The sequence below is a fragment of the Myotis myotis genome, unplaced genomic scaffold (assembly GCF_014108235.1).
Source record: "Myotis myotis isolate mMyoMyo1 unplaced genomic scaffold, mMyoMyo1.p scaffold_m19_p_9, whole genome shotgun sequence".
Lineage (NCBI taxonomy): Eukaryota > Metazoa > Chordata > Mammalia > Chiroptera > Vespertilionidae > Myotis > Myotis myotis.
Genome location: NW_023416401.1, coordinates 27709880 through 27728626, shown reverse-complemented (window position 1 = coordinate 27728626; position 18747 = coordinate 27709880). Strand labels below are relative to the sequence as shown.

General features: G+C 43.3%; 1 protein-coding gene across 10 annotated transcripts in view; it reads right to left on the bottom strand.

Annotated features, from left to right (window-relative positions):
- The window catches only part of ARFGEF2 (ADP ribosylation factor guanine nucleotide exchange factor 2), an 85651-nt gene extending 67297 nt beyond the window's left edge, over positions 1-18354 (bottom strand). For all 10 annotated transcript variants that reach the window (XR_004969908.1, XR_004969905.1, XR_004969906.1 and 7 more), the window contains exons 1-3: positions 18060-18354; positions 3677-3707; positions 2913-3036 (exon numbers count right to left, since the gene is read on the bottom strand). Coding sequence is in view for 6 of the 10 variants with exons in the window: in XM_036321757.1 (XP_036177650.1) it covers positions 2913-3036; positions 3677-3707; positions 18060-18312 (408 nt within the window). In the remaining 4 variants the exon portion in view is untranslated. The remainder of the gene's footprint in view (positions 1-2912; positions 3037-3676; positions 3708-18059) is intronic.
- Positions 18355-18747: the final 393 nt, after the last annotated feature.

The window sequence follows — 18747 nt, the reverse complement described above, 5'->3', positions numbered from 1 at the left end:
TAAAGGACCATATACTAAATATTTAGGCTTTGCAGGTCATATGGTCTCCATTCCACCTACTCAACTCAGCCACAGCAGCCACAGATAATACATAAATGAACAGGCATGCATATTGCTATGGACTGAATGCTTGCATTCTCCACAATTCCTATGTTGAAGTCTTAACTCTAATGCGATGGTATTCAGAGGTGGGGCCTTTGGGTGTGATTAGGTTTAGACAAGGTCATAAGGGTGGGGTCCTCAGGAAAGGATTAGAAACACCACAGAGCTAGTGAGCTCTCTATGCCATGTGAGGACACAATGAGAATTTGACTATCTACAAACCAGGAAGAGGGCTCTCATCAGGAACTGAAATCAGCTGGTACCTTGATCTTGGATTCTCCTGCCTCCCGAACTATGGGAAATAAATGTCTCTTTTTTAGCCACCCTGTCTGTGGTATCCTATATAATAAAAGCATAGTATGCAAATTGTCCCCCTGACCGGGAGTTGTCCGGGATTTTGGCCAGGGGGTGGGGCTGGCTAGGGGAACGGAGGGAGTACTTGGCTGGCAGCTGGCAGCCACTAGGAACCCTACCAGTGCACGAGTTTCATGCACTGGGCCTCTAGTTTGTTGTATTACTCCAAGTACATTAAGGCAGCTATGTTCCAATAAAACCTCATTTACAAAAGCAGGTGGCAGTCCAGATATAGCTCATGGCTATAGTTTAAGGACTCCTGGTTAAGAACACAGATGTGGGGTAAGGAAATCCCACACACCCACCCAATTCCATCTCTTCTGGGCCAGGGGAACTTGGTGGGGCTTGTCATTTTATTCTCCAACCCTCAGTTTCCTTGATTCTAAAGTAAGGCTAAGAGTAAGTAACTCAGGGGGTTTGTGAGAAGATTAAACTTGATGATGAGAATAAAGCACTTTGCACAGGGCCCAGCATAGGCTGAGCATTCAATACATGTTAGCCATTGTGCTTAGTATATCAATAACATTAACTATCAGCACCAGCCCTGTGCCTCAGCAGACATAACCAATCAATCATGGCACTTTCTAAAGAAACCCAGATGAGGCTTCATGTTTTCAACACAGCTTTGAAACAACCATAATATAGAACCTATTCACTATTCCTGTTCTAGAAAGTACCAATAAATATGGATCTCTTCAACATATTTTTAAAAATGTATCCATCTTTTTTTATTGATGTAGGCTGCCCACTGGGTTTAAGAATAAATGTCCTCTGAGGTAACCAGAAACTCCAGGAGTAGATCATTAAAAAAAATACAGGGTGGTGAACACATAATACAACCTACAGACAATGTATTTTAGAATTGTATTTCTGAAACCTATATAATTTTAAAATGAAGAAAAAAAAAATACAGGGATGCTGGACCAGGAATTAAATCCAAGTTGTAGCTCTATTTCTGTCTCTCACTATCTGTATATCATTGAACAAGCTACCCTAACTTCTCTACTCCTGCTTCTTCATTAGTAAAAGGTAATTTATGACAAGGTTAATGGTGGTCTAAATACAGTTGATCTTCATTATTTGCAGATTTTGGATTTGTAAATGCACCCACTCACTAAAATTTATTTGTAAGCCCAAAATCAACAGTTGTGGTGATTTTGTGGTAATTTGCAGACATGTACAGAGCAGTGAAAAATTCGAATCACTTAATGCACAGGTTCCCAGCTGAGATCAAACAAGGCGACACTCTGCCTTCTTGATACAGTCCTCATACTGTAAGCAGTATCTTTTTTGTGGTCCATTTAGTGTTATGTTTTTCCCATTTTGTCCTTTTAAAATAGGGCAAAAGCTTGCCAATTAAAATAGCCCCCAAATCTAGTGCTGTCTAGAGTTCCTAAGAGAAAGAAGATAGTGGCGTGCTTTATGGAGACATTATGTGTATTAAATTTTGTTCAGGCATGTGCTATAATGTTGTGGACTGTGAGTTCACTCTTAATGAATCAGTAATATATATCAAATAAGATGTCTTTAAACAAAATACCCAGAGAACAGTTACATACTGATCAGCTGATGAACATGCTGAGGCCAGAGGCTCAAGGGAACCTAACTCTATATTTTTTCTAGGAACAATGGTACAGAATTTATTACACCAGTGTTTGAAACTATTATGCAAAGTGCTGAGGGCCCAGAAAACCTCAGGGTATTGCCCTTGGATTCCCAAAGTGAAGTTTACTGCCACACCAGCAGCCACCAGTGAAGCTGAACTGCTAGGTCCCGTCTGGTCTGCAATTGGCCACACCGGAGGCAGTATTTTGGTGCTATTGTTTCACTGCCACCCAGCCTTTCCCAACACAGGTTTTATAGAGTACAGAAAACAGAGAAAAACAGGGCATGCAGGGGAAGGAGATGGGCCTGTGTAAGATCAAAAACGCTGTTTTCTTGACTGAGGAGCTGGCCAGGCTCCCAAGGTCTCATAGTCTGCTTAACTGATGGCCCTCATCATCTTCCCACAGGGTGGGAGGGGGAGTTGGAGCATGGGAAGAGGCCCATGTTCCCATTTACCATATAACAGCTTTATAAGATTTTACTACAAATAATGAGATTTGACTATATCTATTTCTCTACTTGATTTTATGAATTTTAATGCCATCAAGGAAGAGATTAAATAAAAATTCCTTAAGTGCCCATGTGTAGCAAATATTCCAACTAATGCTAAAGGTTTCATTTAGAAAAACATACGTAAGAGAGATCAACAAAATAGTATTTCTAGGGAATGAATTCTTTTTTTAGCTAAGGTAATTAGTCCCCTCTTACTTCCCTTCCTCATGAGACCTCTGTAAAGAATAAGTTGGGATGTGCCTTTTTCTGTCACCGCAGAAAGTATTCTGAGTAGCAGGGGACTCACTAGAGTGGCCTGCAGAGAACCCCCTTTACACAATTAAGCTTAAACATGGTACCTGCAAGCAGTCGAGAGACGTGCTGACCACCCGTGGGGACTTGGACTGGCAAGCTAGCTCGAATGGAAGGAAATACTTGTCAGCTTCAATGAAGTTTGCCTTGGGTGGTGCGGCAGTGCCAAGCCTGGGAAAAAAAGCAGGAGAGGGCCAGCGAGGGAAAATGAGAAAACAAAAAGTTTGCTTTTCCTACACCTAACTCTAAATTCCCATCCCATCTGCAATCATTTAATTAAAAATACCTACAAACTGCATCTGTGGGGCTAAACAATTCAAAGTTAATACATACATGCACTTGGAAAAAACACCCAAGTGCCACCCACGTGCAGAGAGCGAGGTGTATCGACTGCATCCGGGAGTGAATCTTGGCATTGCCATGTCAGAGTTCTATTTCTGAAATGTGACTACTGGCTTCATTTCTGTGAAGATGAGGAACAGCCACTTATAGGGGCAAGCTGTCCTCCTGCTTAAGGAAGCATGACATACAAGAGACAAGGGCTTTACCTCTTGTCAAGAAAAGGTACAACAGCATTAACTTGACCTTTCTTACTCTTTCCTCCAAATACAGTTATTGAGCCAGTAACCTGTTAACCTAGCATCGGTTCAAACACATACAGAGCTCTACAATGTGTCCAGCTCTGGGCTAGGAGAGTATGTGCTGCCCAAGGATCAGAAATCTAAGAAAACATGCAGAGAAATGGGTCCCCTTAGTCACTACCTACTCTCTTAATATCGTATTTCAGCAAGGAGAAAGTGCCCCAGCTTACCTCTGCTTTTCTATTTCTGCTTTAATTTCATCTGATGAGGAAGAAAGAAAGGCCTGTTAGGAATATGCAATGTTTATATAAAAGGAAACTTTACTAAAGACATTCATAAACTATTAAAAATAATATTTATAAGATTTTAAAGTACAGAAATACTGATATGAAGTGATGAAAATGATTTTATAAACAGTAATAGCTAACACATAGCAGTTACTACATGCTAGGCATTGTTCTAAATTCTTCACATATTTTAACTTATTTAGTACTCATAACAATCCCATGAGGTAGGTACTACTATCTCTTACTTAGAGCAGGACTTCTCAACCTCAGCACTGGTGACACTTGGGGACAGATAATTTAGTTTGGGGCTGTCCTATGCACTCTGGGATGGTTAGCAGCATTCTCTGGCCAGTAACACCCCCCACTCCCCGCCTGCAGTTTTGATAACCAATATGTCTCCAGACATTGCCAGGTGTTCCTTGGAGCAAAACTGCCCCTGTTGAGAATCACTGGTTTAGACAGGGGAAACCAAGGCACAGAAAAGTTAGGTAACTTGCTTCCTGTTACCTATCAGGAACTGGGGAGCCAGAAATGGAACTCAGGCATTTTGGCTCCATAGTCCACGTTCTGGCTATTCCCCTATTCTACAAAATGTATGTTAATGTAGTTATCAATATAGTATGGTAATACAATAACACCTCAACTGTATAAAAATATGCATGGAAAACTGCAAACAAATAAAATATCAAAAAGTTGTCTAAGTAGTAGGATTTTTTCTCTCACACTTTCTATGGTAAGCATATGTACTTTATTTTTTAAAACAACAAATGTGTTTTTAAAATTGTGGTAAATATTCATAAGATAAAATTTACCACCTTAACCATTTTCAAGTGCACAGTTCAGGGCATAAAGTACATTCATACTATTGTGCAAAGGCATATATAAATTTTATGAATTCAAATTAACTTAAAAATCTTAACCACGGAGGTTACACTTACGGAAATAAAGTGTCATTATTCATAAATCACAATGTCAAAGAGATAGTCTTATTTCCAGAGGTACAAGGGTTTACACCACTGAAACACCAGAACACCCTATCTAAACACCCAGAATTCCCTACACCAACTCAATCATACATGTTCATATACGTTAGGCTCAATGTATCCCCAACATGGGCCAATGAAGCAGCCTACCCTGAGTGCCATGCACGTATCCAGGTAATGTCTAAAACATCAGCCTTCTTTATACAATCTTGAGAGCCATTGGTTTGAATATGGCATTAACTATCCTAGCAACCCCAGAACACAGATCTGGAAGTTACAAATTTCCTTTTTTGGACACCTCTACTCTAGACTGAACTTTAGAATGTGAAAACTGAATACCTGGACTCACTAGAGGTGGCAAATTCTAACCTTCAAACCAATCTTTCAACGTCTTCTTACTGCATTTAGAAAACAGGAGCCAAATACCCACATGATTAATATCAGGCATTTTGCTCATGGACCATAAGGCCTGTGACAGAGTTTGTTAAGAGAGCTCTGTGGCATGGTTCCTGCCCTTCATGGACAAGAATACATTAAGGGAATAGTTCCAGCTTCCTCTAAGCTGAAGCCCCCATGAAATCTAACCCATGAGGCTGGTAGCTAAGCGTTCAGCCTCTAGAAATCTACATCCAAAACCTCAAGGTTCTGCTTGGTGGTAAAATTGTCACTGTGTGACACGCTTGAGGGGCACTTTACAAATATAAAGTTTCCTCCAATCATAACTACCTTGTTAGAGTTAAGCTTAGTCAGTAAACATTTCTGAAAGAATTAGGCCTTTGCTAGAGTCCCTGATAACCTATAAGCTTTAAAACAATCTGTTCTGGAATGCCACTGGTGCCAACCCACCAATCTGTGAATCTATCATCAGGACTGCTACTTACTGAGGTACCCATGGTTATAAAATCAAGTGCAGGGATTACACAGTCAAAGGCCTATGGGAGCCACCAGGTAGGGAACCTCAGGGGGAGAGATGGGTGGGTGTAGGACATTAAGGGCAGGGAGGACCCCTCCCTACCCAACAGTGCTAAGGGCACAGCAGCACCTCTGCTCCAGCTGACTGATACCTCTAGAGACCATGAGCCTAGGAGTGCCAGTTGTTCTGACTTGGATTTTTAAAGTGAAAGTTCTGACTACAATTCAAAGCAACTTCTACTATTTAAAAAAATATATATATGGCTCAAATAAAACTGTTTTGCAGGCTACCCTGACCCTGGAGCTACCAGTTGACAACCTTTGCTTTAAGGGGTAGGGAAGAATCCAAGCGAAAGTACTTTACTGACTACCAAAAAGTAACTGCAGAGGATAAAAGTGACTTTTGAGGACTATGACCAGCACTGTGAGGACAAAACATCTAAGTTTTGTACAAGTTGTATGTTGCTCAGCCGAAGAGCTAAGAGCAACTAAGAAGCCAGAGGGCCAGGATTCAAGCTAGATCCTGTTAAATTTTACAGATGAAAAAACAAGACCCAGAGAGGTTACAAGAATAAGTAAGTGGTGGAGGGAGACTTGAACCCAAAATTTGGGCTCCAGAGTCCATGTTCATAACCTCTTGGGTACCTTGACTCTCAAATAAGCACGTAGAATTACTCTGTAAACTGTGAATGCAGAACAATATAAATGTTGGTTTTGGTATCATTATGTCAAACTGTGACTGCCACAAAGCATTGGTTTTTGTACTACTCTAATGAGCTCCAGATGCCTTGGGGAGGCTTTTACAACTTGGCTCTGGAGTCTCCCAATCCCCTTTCCCGGCCTGCTGCCGCAGGACCACAGTGAAGGTGCACTCTGGTTTTCCAAGGAGAATGAACAAGGGCCAGAGTAACTTGCAGCAGCATCAGTATTAAGTGAAGAGCAGGGCCAACCGCAGTGAGCAGGAAAGAGAAGACTACTACTACAGAAGCTGTGGCCACAAATCGTTTGTTCACAGATTCTCTTTAGTTTTCTTAATTTATACTTAAGTATTCCCACAAGAATTAGGACTTGTTGCACTCTCTAAACCACTTTTTGTTAAAGGAAAAACAGTAAAATCCTCTCCACCCAGCACAGCAGGGGTCCAGATGATGGGCAGCCTGGGGAGGAAGGCAACATGGCCTGAGCAGACCTACCTTCTGGCAATTTTGAGGATAAAGGGGAGGGTGGCCACAACAGAAGCAGGGAAGCCAACCAGGCAAGCAATATGGGGATTTGGACCAGGGTGGAGACTGGGGGGTGTGGTGGTGGTGGTGGTGGGGGTGTAGAGAGAAGTACCAGTCTGAACCACATAAAAGTGCCAGTTTTATGGTCAAATATTAGTAGTTTCATATCATCCAACTAATAGATTCTGGATGTAACTGGATAACAATATTTTTTTCCCCCATTAAAAAGAGGCAGGAGCCCGGCCAGTGTGGCTCAGTGGTTGGACATTGAACTATGAACCAGGAGGTCACAGTTCAATTTCCAGTCAGGGTATATGACTGGATTGCAAGCTCGATCCCCAGTGTGGGGTGTGCAGGAGGCAGCTGATCAGTGATTTTCTCTCTCCCTTCCTCTCTAAAATACATAATTTAAAAAAAAGAGGCAGGAAAAGGAACAGGGAAAAGGTGTGTGGCAGGCTGGTATGGGAAGAAAAAAATAGATTTGTGATTCAGGGAGAAACAGGTTCAAGTCTTGGCATGGAGTTCTATTAGCTGAAAGATGCCAGGTGGGTTATTAATTATCCCTGAATCTGGATTTCCAACTTTAAAAAATTAGGATAATAGCCCTGGCCAGTGTCCCTCAGTGGTTGGAGTGTCAGCCCATGCAATAAAGGGTCTCGGATTTGATTCCCAATCAAGGGCAGGTACCTGGGTTGCAGGTTCAATTCCCAGCCATGGTTGGGGCGCATGTGGGAGGCAACCAATTGACGTGTCTCTCTCACATCGATGTTTCTCTCTCTACCCCCTCCTTCCCTTCCTTTCACTCTCTCCAAAAATCAATGGAAAAAATATCCTCGGGTGAGAATTAACCAAAAAAAAAAAAAAAAAAAAAAAAAAGGATAAAAGGCAGCCCCATGTGCTTTAAGAGACTGTGACTAGGCAGTTGGGAGCAGGTAATTCTCTCAACTACCCCACGAGAAAGGTACTGTGAGATTAATGGCTAAGGCACTATGTGGCATACAGCAGGAGGTCAATAAATGTCTTGCTCTTATCTTAAAACAGGAGTTAGCAACAGTGCAAAATCTCTAGTGCCATAGATGGTACCAGACAAAGCCAAGGGAAAAAAGCAAATGAGTGGAACCGAAATCATCATCAAAACAGCTGACATTCACTAGCGGCAGGTGCCCATTCAGTCTTCATCACAACCCATGGAAGCAAGAGCACTCTTATCCTTAACTGTCATACAGGTGAGGAATTCGAGCACAGAGAGGTGAAGTCACCTGCCCATGCTCACAGCCTGGAAGAGCTACTGTATAGTCAGGATTCACACCCAGACTGGCCGCTCCAGAGCCGGCACTCCAGAACCTGTCCATGATGAGAAGGGGGAGAGGGTGGGTGAAGGAAGAGGAGCATATGGTGGGTCACAGCTGCTCCATTTACTGCTCCACTTCTTACCAGGCATTGCTTTCCCAACTGCCAACTGGGTAATTAGAAGCAATAAATGAGTAGGCCGGAAAGAAAGGAGACCTGAGTGGGGAGGGGTGGAGTGGCTCCAGTTGAAAAGCCACAAGGTCTTCCTGGGAAATCCTTTCTGGGCATGGCTGCCACCTATGAACCCCTTGGGTCACACCTCCCCCTTCATCAGAGACTTTGGCACTAAGTCACATTCTCTCCTCAAGCTCCACAGTGCCATCACTGTGTGGGGTGTGCAGGAGGCAGTTGATCAGGTGGAGTGGGAAGTGGATAGATATATGAGCCTGATGTTCATAAGACAGGCCTGGGTTGGAAATCGAGATTTGGGAGTCATCAGAGTCTGGATGGGGATCGGAAAGTCCCACAACATCCCTTCAAACCTTTACTACTCCTCACACATCTGACCTGCCACACCCCTCTCTACTATGCTGCCTTCAATTCCTTCAACTCCCCCTCCAATGATCTCCTTCACTCTAAACCACCCTGGTGTGGCTGGTGACACTGTGAATCTTGTCCCCATGTGCAATGGTGGCACTTCCAGCTCCTTCCTGCTCTCTGCCCACAACCTCCTTTCCTTCCAATTGACCTACTCAACTGTAAGCAGGGCCTATTTTTGGCCTGTCAAACTTTGACAAGGTTAATATATCAGGCTTCCCCTATCTTCACTTTCCAGGACAGAATCCATTAGCAGGACTGTTATCTGAATGATATGCAATCGATAGCTTTGTGCCTCTCTCTCTCTCTCTCTCTCTCTCTCTCTCTCTCTCTCACCTTTACTCTTAACTGCTGGCAAAATTCCAAACTTAGATTGTACTACCATCTCCTTTTGACCTGTTCCCACCTAAAAACCAGACCTCTGACAACAGACCAAGTTGGTAGATCTATAAAGCCATAATCAGCACCCCAAATACTGCTACTTAAGCCCATCTTCTCTAACGTTCTGCAATGACTACTGCACATTTCTCTGCTCTCCTTAAACACCCCATCTCTCCCTCCTAATCATCACCATTCTTTACTCATCATCGATGGAGTGGCCCCTACTTCACACAGAAATTAGAAGCTGCCACAAGGAGATTCCCTCTATTTCCTGTTAGCAAACCTGCAAATTGACTTACTTCTGCACCCACCACCTCCACTCCTGCTAGAAGACAGTTGGTGTCCAATCCCTCCAGTTCTGCAGTCGCCCATCCCTGCCTGCCTTCTCAGGAACTTCATGCTTTCTGTATTATATAGAATCTCATCACTTCTGACCAGGCCACCACCATCATCTCCCACCCAGACCACCATAACCGCCTCTTAACTGGTCTTACTGCTTCAGATCTAATCTGCCCTCCCTCCCCACATTTTTCTCCACACAGCAGCCAGAGGGATTCCCTTGGAATGTAAATCAGATGATATATGCTCCTCTGCTCAAAGCTCTCTACTGACTTCTCATCTCACTCTGAGTAAAATCCAAAATCATGACCTTGGCCTCCAAACCTTTATAAGATCTGGCCCCCCTGCTATCCCTCTGATTTCACCTTCTACCGCCTGCCTCCAGCCTGCTTGTTGGGCTTTCCTGTTTCAGGGCCTTCGCACTTGCTTTTCCTGCTGGCTGGAAGGCCCTCCCTCCCCCAGATAGCCACATGGCTTCCCCCCTCACTTCTTTCAGATCACTGTTCAAATGTCACCCCTTCAGAGTCCTTCCCTCACCACCTAAAACTGTCATCTCTACTGCTCATCATTCTGTATCTCACCCGCTTTATTTTTTCAGTTTATGCTGACTCATTTTTCTAATTTTTCTTCACAGTACTTACCAATCTTGACATATTATGTATCAGTCCATTTGTTATTGGTTTTCCTCAGTAGAATATAAACTTTATAACCAGAGACTTTTGCCTGCTGTCTTCACTGTTCAATTCCCAGCACCTAAGAATTCCTAGGCATGGAGTAGGCACTCAATACTTGTTGAATAAACTGTCCTTTCTCATTCCTGCATTTAACCTTTGCCCTCAGCGGGCTCCCTTCTCAATAACACTGAAACAAGTTCAAGCTTTTACCTTTAAATAAATAAACAAACAAACAAACAAACAACACACCTCTACACAATACAACTTCCATGACTTCCATGTGAGAGTTGTCTGTGCTCACTGCCTGTATCCTCACCTCTCACTCATGCCTCAACCCACTCCAGGCTGGCTTTCACCTTCACTACACCACCAAAACAGCTCAAGCTAAATCCACCCACATACCACTCAGTCTGATAGGCATTTTTCCAGTCTCTATTTGACCTGAGCTCCCTGCAACATTTGACCTTATTACTGACCTCACCCTTCTTGAAATTTTCTATGCTTCTTAAGCACACATTTTCATCTGCCTTCCGCCTCTTGCCAGCCCATCTCTTCTTCATTTACCTTACAGACTTAACTTCCTCTACTCAGCCAGAGCAGGCTGGGTTCCTAGTTCCCTATGCCTCTCCTTCCCTTTACTCTCTCTTTCTCTTCAGGCCGTCTTACCCTCACCTATATTTTCGATCCCCACCCAGACTCTGATGACTCCCAAATCTCAATTTCCAGTCCAGGCTTGTCTTATGAACATCAGGCTCATATATTTATCCACTTCCCACTCCACCTGTCCAATTGGATGCTCAAAGGCAGGTAATACTCAACACATTCAAGTCCCAATTCATCCCTGACCCCCTCCTCTTCCCACACTCCCATTTTAAAGAACGGAACCAACATCCATCCAGTTGGGTGAGTCAGAAACTTAATTGCCTTAGCAATCCTCGTTCTCAAGTTCATACCCAATCCATCAGCAGGTTTTGTTAGCTTTACCTTCTAAGCAAATGGGAAAACCATTCATTTTGCTCTATTTCTATTGTCACCACTTTAAGTCCAGGCCACTAACATCTCTCATTTAGATGGTGTCAACACTCTCTGGTCTTCCTCTAAGACAGGGGTGGGGAACCTTTTTTCTGCCAAGGGCCATTTGGATATTTATAACATCATATGTATGCCATATAAAACTATCAACTTAAAAATTAGCCTGCTATATTTGGTCAAATATTTAATTAACTCACCCCTAATGCCTTGGCAGGGCCAGACCAAATGATTTCGTGGGACCTATATGGCTCACGGGCCAGATGTTCTCCATCCCTGCTCTAAGATGTTCTGAACACAATGGCCCAAGTGATCTTTCCAAAAATACAAAACTGGTCATCCCATTACCTTCTTCTCTGTTTAGAACTCTTCAGTGTGGTCTCACTGCTTTTGGTCTAAAAGTCAAACTCCTCACAATGATCTCCAAGGGCCCTGGCCTACCTCTCCCACCTCATCCTCATTCTTTCCCTGACTTTTTTTTTTTTTTTTTATAATTGTAAATTCACATATAGTTATATCTTAGTTTCCTTAACAGGTATACCACCTTGCTGCCACAGGACCTTTGCACATGCTGCTTCCCCATACTGCCAAAATGCCTCTGACCTTGACCTATTTAATTTTTATTTATCATTCAGATCTCCGGACTTCCTCAGGAAAGTTTTCCCTCACTTCTTGTTCACTCCCCTTGCAGGACCAGGCTTCTCTCATTCCTGGGATTTCTCAAGTTGCTAGTATGGCCCAGAGGACAAGATCGTTTGAACAATGCCCCTCTTCTCCATTAACTGAAAACTCCATGAGAACAGAACAGGGTCCTTGTTTTTTTTATTTTCCTTGCATCATACACCAGGTGTGACACCCAAATAAATACTGTCTAAATGAATTTCAGCCTCATTCAGTCAAAAGGAAAAAGAATTATATAAAGAACAAATATAAACTGACCACTCCCTAGGGCTGAGGGCAAATTTAAGAGTTTTATGTCCTAGCACAAGGAGGCTATTCTCCCTATAAATCTATAAAACTTCATAAAATACCTAACAAAAAGCTAAAAGATTTATTTATAAACAAGACAGTAAACCAAAAGAAGTTTCTTATAGGAAGACTCCAGGATTAACAAACATGAAAACTCTTTTCTAAGATAACCCTGCTGGAAAGAAAGTCAAGTATTTTCCTGGCAGGCCCCTCAGCCTGGTGAAAATGGTGAGAACTAAATACAGTGCTGAGCTATTTATGTAGGAGACTCCATGTACTTGCTGATTAAGTGCACGCTTTTCACAAGTTCACTCTTTTCCATAAAGAATGGTCTTACTGTTTTCCCCAGCACTGTTTACAGAATCTTCCCTGAGATTTACAAGTACAGGACAGAGCTCTAAATTCATCCAACACTTGCTTCTCTGGTGTCCAAATGTCAGAGACTAGCAAAAAGGTCCATAAACCAATGAATAGGGAAGATAGAGAAGAGCAAGCATTCAGCTCCTTCTCCTTTAAACATGGTAACACCAATGCCTCTGAATTTTAGCAGGTCATCTGTTAAGTGCCAGGTACTGTGTCAGTAATTTCACTCATTAATTCACTTAACCATTACAATAATCCTGTGGCATAGGTATTATCACCTCAGGAAACTCAGGCTCAAAAAAGCTAACGTATAAGCCCAGGTTCACAGGACTAATGAATAAGCAAAGTTTCAAACTCAGTTCTCAATGAATATTCCACCAATCTAATAAATAAATACCTTTCAATAACCAAAATCCAATTTTTAGATGCTGCTTCTAGAGAGATGACCTCCTCCCAAAGAATCATCATAAAGCTTTTCAACAAAGAGTAATCTGTCAGGCTCCTGAATCCTGTTATTCCTCAGAACTTTTATAATATACAGCACTCATAAACAAAATGTCCAATCAAAATACCAGAAATTGCTAAAATTAAATATTTTATTCTATATATTAATTTAAAGCCTTACTCTATCTGCTATGACAATTTAGGGATTTTTTAAATTTATATTTTTCAAATTTTGCACTGAGGTTCTTCCTAATAGTGAGAATAGTTATTTTGAACACATCAAAATTAGAACATCATTATCATACGGAGGAAAAAGCAATTTACCATCAGATAGATGGATGTATAAATGTTAAATGTTTTTTGCACATTAATATACAACTAAGAATTATGAATGTACTCCCTTAATTGGCTCCTTCCCAATGACATTTAAACAAATCTTTCATATCTTAAAAAAAAAAAAAAAGACAAAAACAACAGAAAGAAAACTTCCCATGATCCATATCTCCTCCTCCCCTTCACACCACAGCCAAACTCTGGGAAAGAGTTGTCTGAGCTCACTGTTTCCCTACCTCCCACTCATGCCTCAACCCACTCCAGTCTGGTTTCCACCTTCATCCTGCCATCAAGACAGCTCAAGCTAAGCTCTCCAAAGATCCACTTATCTCTAAATCCCATATATTTAACAGAGTAGAAAATCTACAAATTAATTTATCATTTATGTCAGGCTAGAGCTGTGTTGTATATAGCTGCTTCCCCATCTGGCTGTGCAGGTGTGGGCAAGTTGCTCTCTGGGCCTTGGTTCCCCTTTCCCTACTGGACCCAAAGACAGACATCAATTATATGAATTGATGAATTCATAAAACTCCAGAATTAATATGAGGGAGTTCACGGCTGATAAAGAGAGATGTCATAAATCAGAAGAACGTCATAACTCAAATGAAACTTATGGGAAACCAGCTCTTTACCCTCATTTACTTCTTCCCATTAGTCCATAAATTAAACCAAAGACCTATGTAGTAAAACCCTGCAGGAAAAATAGTTGTGATCTTTTTCATTAGAGGCCTTTCAAATACATCCCAACTATAGAAAATATGGTCTCTTTACTTACTGAGTGGTTTACTTACAGAAACTTTATTAAAACTTCATTTGCACAGAAACATCATTGTAGTATAATAACTGTTTAAAGACTTCATATACAAGAACTTTTATATGGAGAAACAATACAGCATGGTAGTAATAGTTCTTGGGCACTGGAGCCAGATTGCCTGTGTTCACGCCCCAGCTCCACTGCTTACTGGCTGAGTTATGCTGGCCAACTTCTCTGGGCCTCAATGAGGGTAACAGTAAGAACTAAACTGCATGTAAAGCTCATGGCACTGTGCCTGACACACAAGAAATGCTCAGTACATGGTAGATATCATAGTTACTACATAACATGAGATGTTAAAAAGTCACTCAATTGGGTGTCTACATTAATGATAATTCAGGTTCATCAATTGTAATAAATGTACCACTCTGGTGAGAGATAGTGATAATGGGAAAGGCTATGCATGTGTGGGGCAGGGGCTATGTGAGAATTCTTCTCTGTACCTTTAATGAAATTTTGCTGTGAATCTAAAAACTACTCTAAAAAATAAATTCAATTTTTAAAAGTCATTTGAAAAACGTATAGGTATGTTTACTATTGGCTTTACATATTCTTGATAATGACTAAGAAATAATGACAACAATTATAGAACACTTAACCCTTACTTGGCCATTTGTGCATATTAAATTATTAAATAAGATATTGTATCTCTTATATATATGTATTGTTAGAATTCCATTGAAGTTTTTCAGATTTCCAGACAAATTTTTCTATGCTCAATTTAAAAGCACTCAATTATCTTGTCAAGTCTGCAAACTCCATATAGTTCAAGAGCAGATGCCCTGGCCAGGTGGCTCAGTTGCGCTGGAGTGTCATCCCACATACTTAAAGGTTGTGGGTTCGAGTCCAAGTCAGGGTATATATCTAGGTTCCAGGTTCAATACTGGTCAGGCATGTAAGGAAGGTAACCAATTGATATTTCTCTCTTCAAAATCAATAAGCATATCCTAGAGTGAGAATTAAAAAAAAAAAGCAGCAATATAAGTTAAGGAGAGATCATGGGGAAAAAATGGCTCTTAAATAAGACATGAAAGGGAGTTTTAGTAATATAATTATGTTACCCAACAGGGGGCTGAAAGGTTCAAGCTTACTTATATGTCAAAAATTTGTTAACATGGTAAAGAGCCACAATGTCCTTGTGGTGATGAATACTTTCACGGGCTCTTCTGATTTCTCCAGATAAAGGCTGGAAGGACACAACCCCTACTTGGGAGTCTCTATCTAAGCATTTGGCATTTAGTGGAGATGAATCAGTGAGATTACTGCAAACTTTTTCCATTTTGATCATCACTGTTTTTACAAGAGACAACCACCCCATCTTCATTGGGTTTATTTAGCAATAAACACAGTCTTTTTGTTATGTAATTAAATTCTTATTTATTGCATCTACAAACCAAATAAAGAAAAAGCCACTGCTGAATGAGGAACCAATGTAGGTTAATATACTACATTAAGCCAGAGCACTTATAGTTTCTCTGGTTTGTAGCTTAAAATAATAAACATAAGAAAGAGCAGCAAGCCTTTACAGAGCACCTACTACATGCCAAGTTCTTTGCACATGTCAACTAACTTTATAATAACCCTTTGAGGAAGGTGATCTCTCCAAGATCACAAAGATAACAAGTGGAAGGCAAGGAAACGCAGGCAGTCTTGAGTCTAGAGCACACACTCCTAATCCCTATCCAGCAGCCCCTCTCCCCTCCCCTGACAAGCTACAATTGGACTCATATCACAGAGGCTGTTTCCTGTTAAGTGCTCTTCTCATTCAAGGATTTCGACTTTGAGTAGTCATTTAACATTCCTCTTATCAAAAATTAATGATAATCCACACATGGTAACCTCTAAAATACTAGCTCCATTGCAACCCTTCTTATACACAGGCTTATTGTGGCTACTTTTACTGGAAAGAGGGCTGTGTCTTGAGATGCAGAGTGACATCTTATTAGGCACTTTGCTGTACGTTTTCTACTGTTTATAAGTAAAACAGTCATTTTTATTTAACAGCAACAACACACAATTACTCTCTTAAACAAGATGGCTGGTTCAACTCAACACTAAAGTGTAGGTCTCCTTACTATAGCTCCTATTACTCAATTTTATGACGATGAGCCACTATGTCAACTTGCTATTCATTTAACCTATGGTCGAATTACTTCCTTTACAGGCTATGTCTTACATTCACTACTAACACACTGAATGTGCATTCCACAATATGGGTTGGAAAAATCTGAACTTCTGAAGAAAGATATGGTCCAAAAATGTCTAATAAGCTCTCAATGTTATGGCCCTTGATGATCCATTTTATAAGTAGGTTCCAAGAATGTGATATACAATTTGGTGAAAATTATATGTTGTTTTCTGAGGAAGGAATGGAGACTTTTCTGCCAAATAACTATTTTGAATCGTGTGTGACAATACACTTAAAAGTAATAGTGAGAGGATAGAATCCAGGCAGATTTCCAAGCAGAGTTATAAGTATCAGGCCTTTTGGCCTAACTAACAAACTGCTTTGTAGTGCTTATCGAGCATTCCTGATAAAACGACATCCAACACGTAGCCTTGGTTTTTCTGAACAGAAAAGCGTTGCAAGTCTAAATCTCAGTAAATTCCTCCAAGATTATCTAAGCAACAACCTCTATGTCACTAGTTCTTGACCCTTGAGGGAGCCAGACCCTGATGGGAATCTGATGAAAGCCAGGGACCTTCTTCCCAGAGGAGCGCAAAGTTCACAAGCCCACTCCCAGGCCCCAAGAGAAGAATCTCAGCACTGTACCTTGGACCAGATAAAGTGAGAAAGGTGATGGCAATCTCAAACTGTGCAGAAAAGAAAGCTTTCCGCTTACGCAGTTTGTTAGGAAAAACAGGTCTTTTTACATATTCCAAACCAAAGGCATAGGGGCAGTGAGGCCAGATCTAGTCAACCGTATTGATCCTCACCGCCCGGAACGCTCTTCTCCCAAACCCCACAGGGATGCTCCTTGCCTTTCAGTATTCTGTTCAAATGTCACCCCTCAGAAAGGATTACTTTCTTGACACCTCATCAAAAGCATTCCTTTGTTATCACATCTCGCTCTTTTATTTTCACAAAAGTACTTATTAGTATTCAAAGGTGTCTCATTAATTTTCTTATTTACTTATTTTATCTCCCCTATTAGAGTTATAAGCTCCTAAAAGGGCAACTATCTTGTCTGACTCGTTCCCCACTGTATCCCCAGTGCCCATCACGGTGCCTGGTACACAGTGCGCATGTGACAAATATCTGTTGCTTTAAACTGAAAAATAGGATGTTGATGTTGGAATTAAGGTTTTAACTAGTTATGAGTCAGCGCCCTCTCCCTTTCCGTAACTTGGGGTCTATCCGATCAGTGTCTACTGTGTGCCAGGCACGGTTGCAGGTGCAGCGGACCCGGAAGCGAATAAAACCGACGAGCACCCTTGTCCTCACAGACCCTCCCCTGGAGTGGACCGCCCGGGCCACGTCTCGTCCACACCATACCTGGGAGACGCGGGAGAGCCCGCTCCATGCCCCCCGTGGAGGGGGACAGGGGAGCTCCCCAAGTGGAAGGAAGACGGTCTCCAACCCGCACTTCCACAGCAAGCCTCCGGTTTGCCCACACCAGCCCTCCCCACCTGCCCGCTCGCACGGAGCCCCCACCGGGTGCAGAACTGACTCGAGGCAGGACTACAGTGAGGGGGTGAGGGGAGGAACCAGGAAACGGGACGCCGAGGCGAGTGCCCCAAGGCTGGAGGCGGGAGAGCCTGCCGCGCCGGTCGCCACAACTTGCGGGGTGACCTTGGGCCAGTCCCGAGGCGCCAGAGCATCCGTCTCCCCCGAGGTCCTGAAGGAGGACGGCAGGGTGGGACTCGGGGTCGGGGGGAGGCGGAGCCCCGGAGGCCGGGCTGAGGGCGAGGGGGGTAACGGCCGACGCGGGGAGGCCGGCGCGGGGCCGGACCGGGTCGGGGCGGCTCACCCACCGAGCGCCACCTGGCAGGCCCTGCGCAGCTGGGAGTGCTGGGGCCGCTTCACCTCCTTGTCGGCCAGGATCTTTTCCAGGGCCCGGGACACGAACATGCTCTTGGTCTGGCTCTCCTGCATGGCACCAGCCCGGCGGGGGCTGGGAGCCCCGCGGGCTGGCGGCACGAGCGAACGGGTGAACGAGGCCGCAGACCCGGCGTCCCGGTCGGCACCCGCCGCGTCCGTCCGTGCCGCCCCGTCAGGAAGCGACATCGCGGCCCCACAGCGCCGCCATGTTGGAGCGCGTCACGTGACCACGTGACTGGCGGGGCCGCTGCGGCCGCCGCGCGTCCGTCGACCCCGTGACCCCGGCAAGGCGGGGCCTACACTGGGAAGGGGCGGGGCCAGTGGACGGGGAGGGGCGGGGCCAAGGTGGGGGAAGGCAGGCAGGAAAAAAGAGGGTGGGGAGGCGAATGGAAGTGGGCGAAGGCGGGTCGGGACCTGGAGGGCAGAAGAACGGAGGTGAAGGCAGGAGAGACGGCGATGGGGTGATAGAAAAGGAGGCGAGGGGACCGCGAGGCAGCGAGGACCGTGAGAGTGGAGTTAGGGGTAGGAGAGGAGATGGGAGGAGAGGAAGGAAGCGGGGAAAGCTTGGGAAAAAAGAGGATTGGCCAGGGACTGAGAGAGGTGATCAAGGGACAAGAGGAG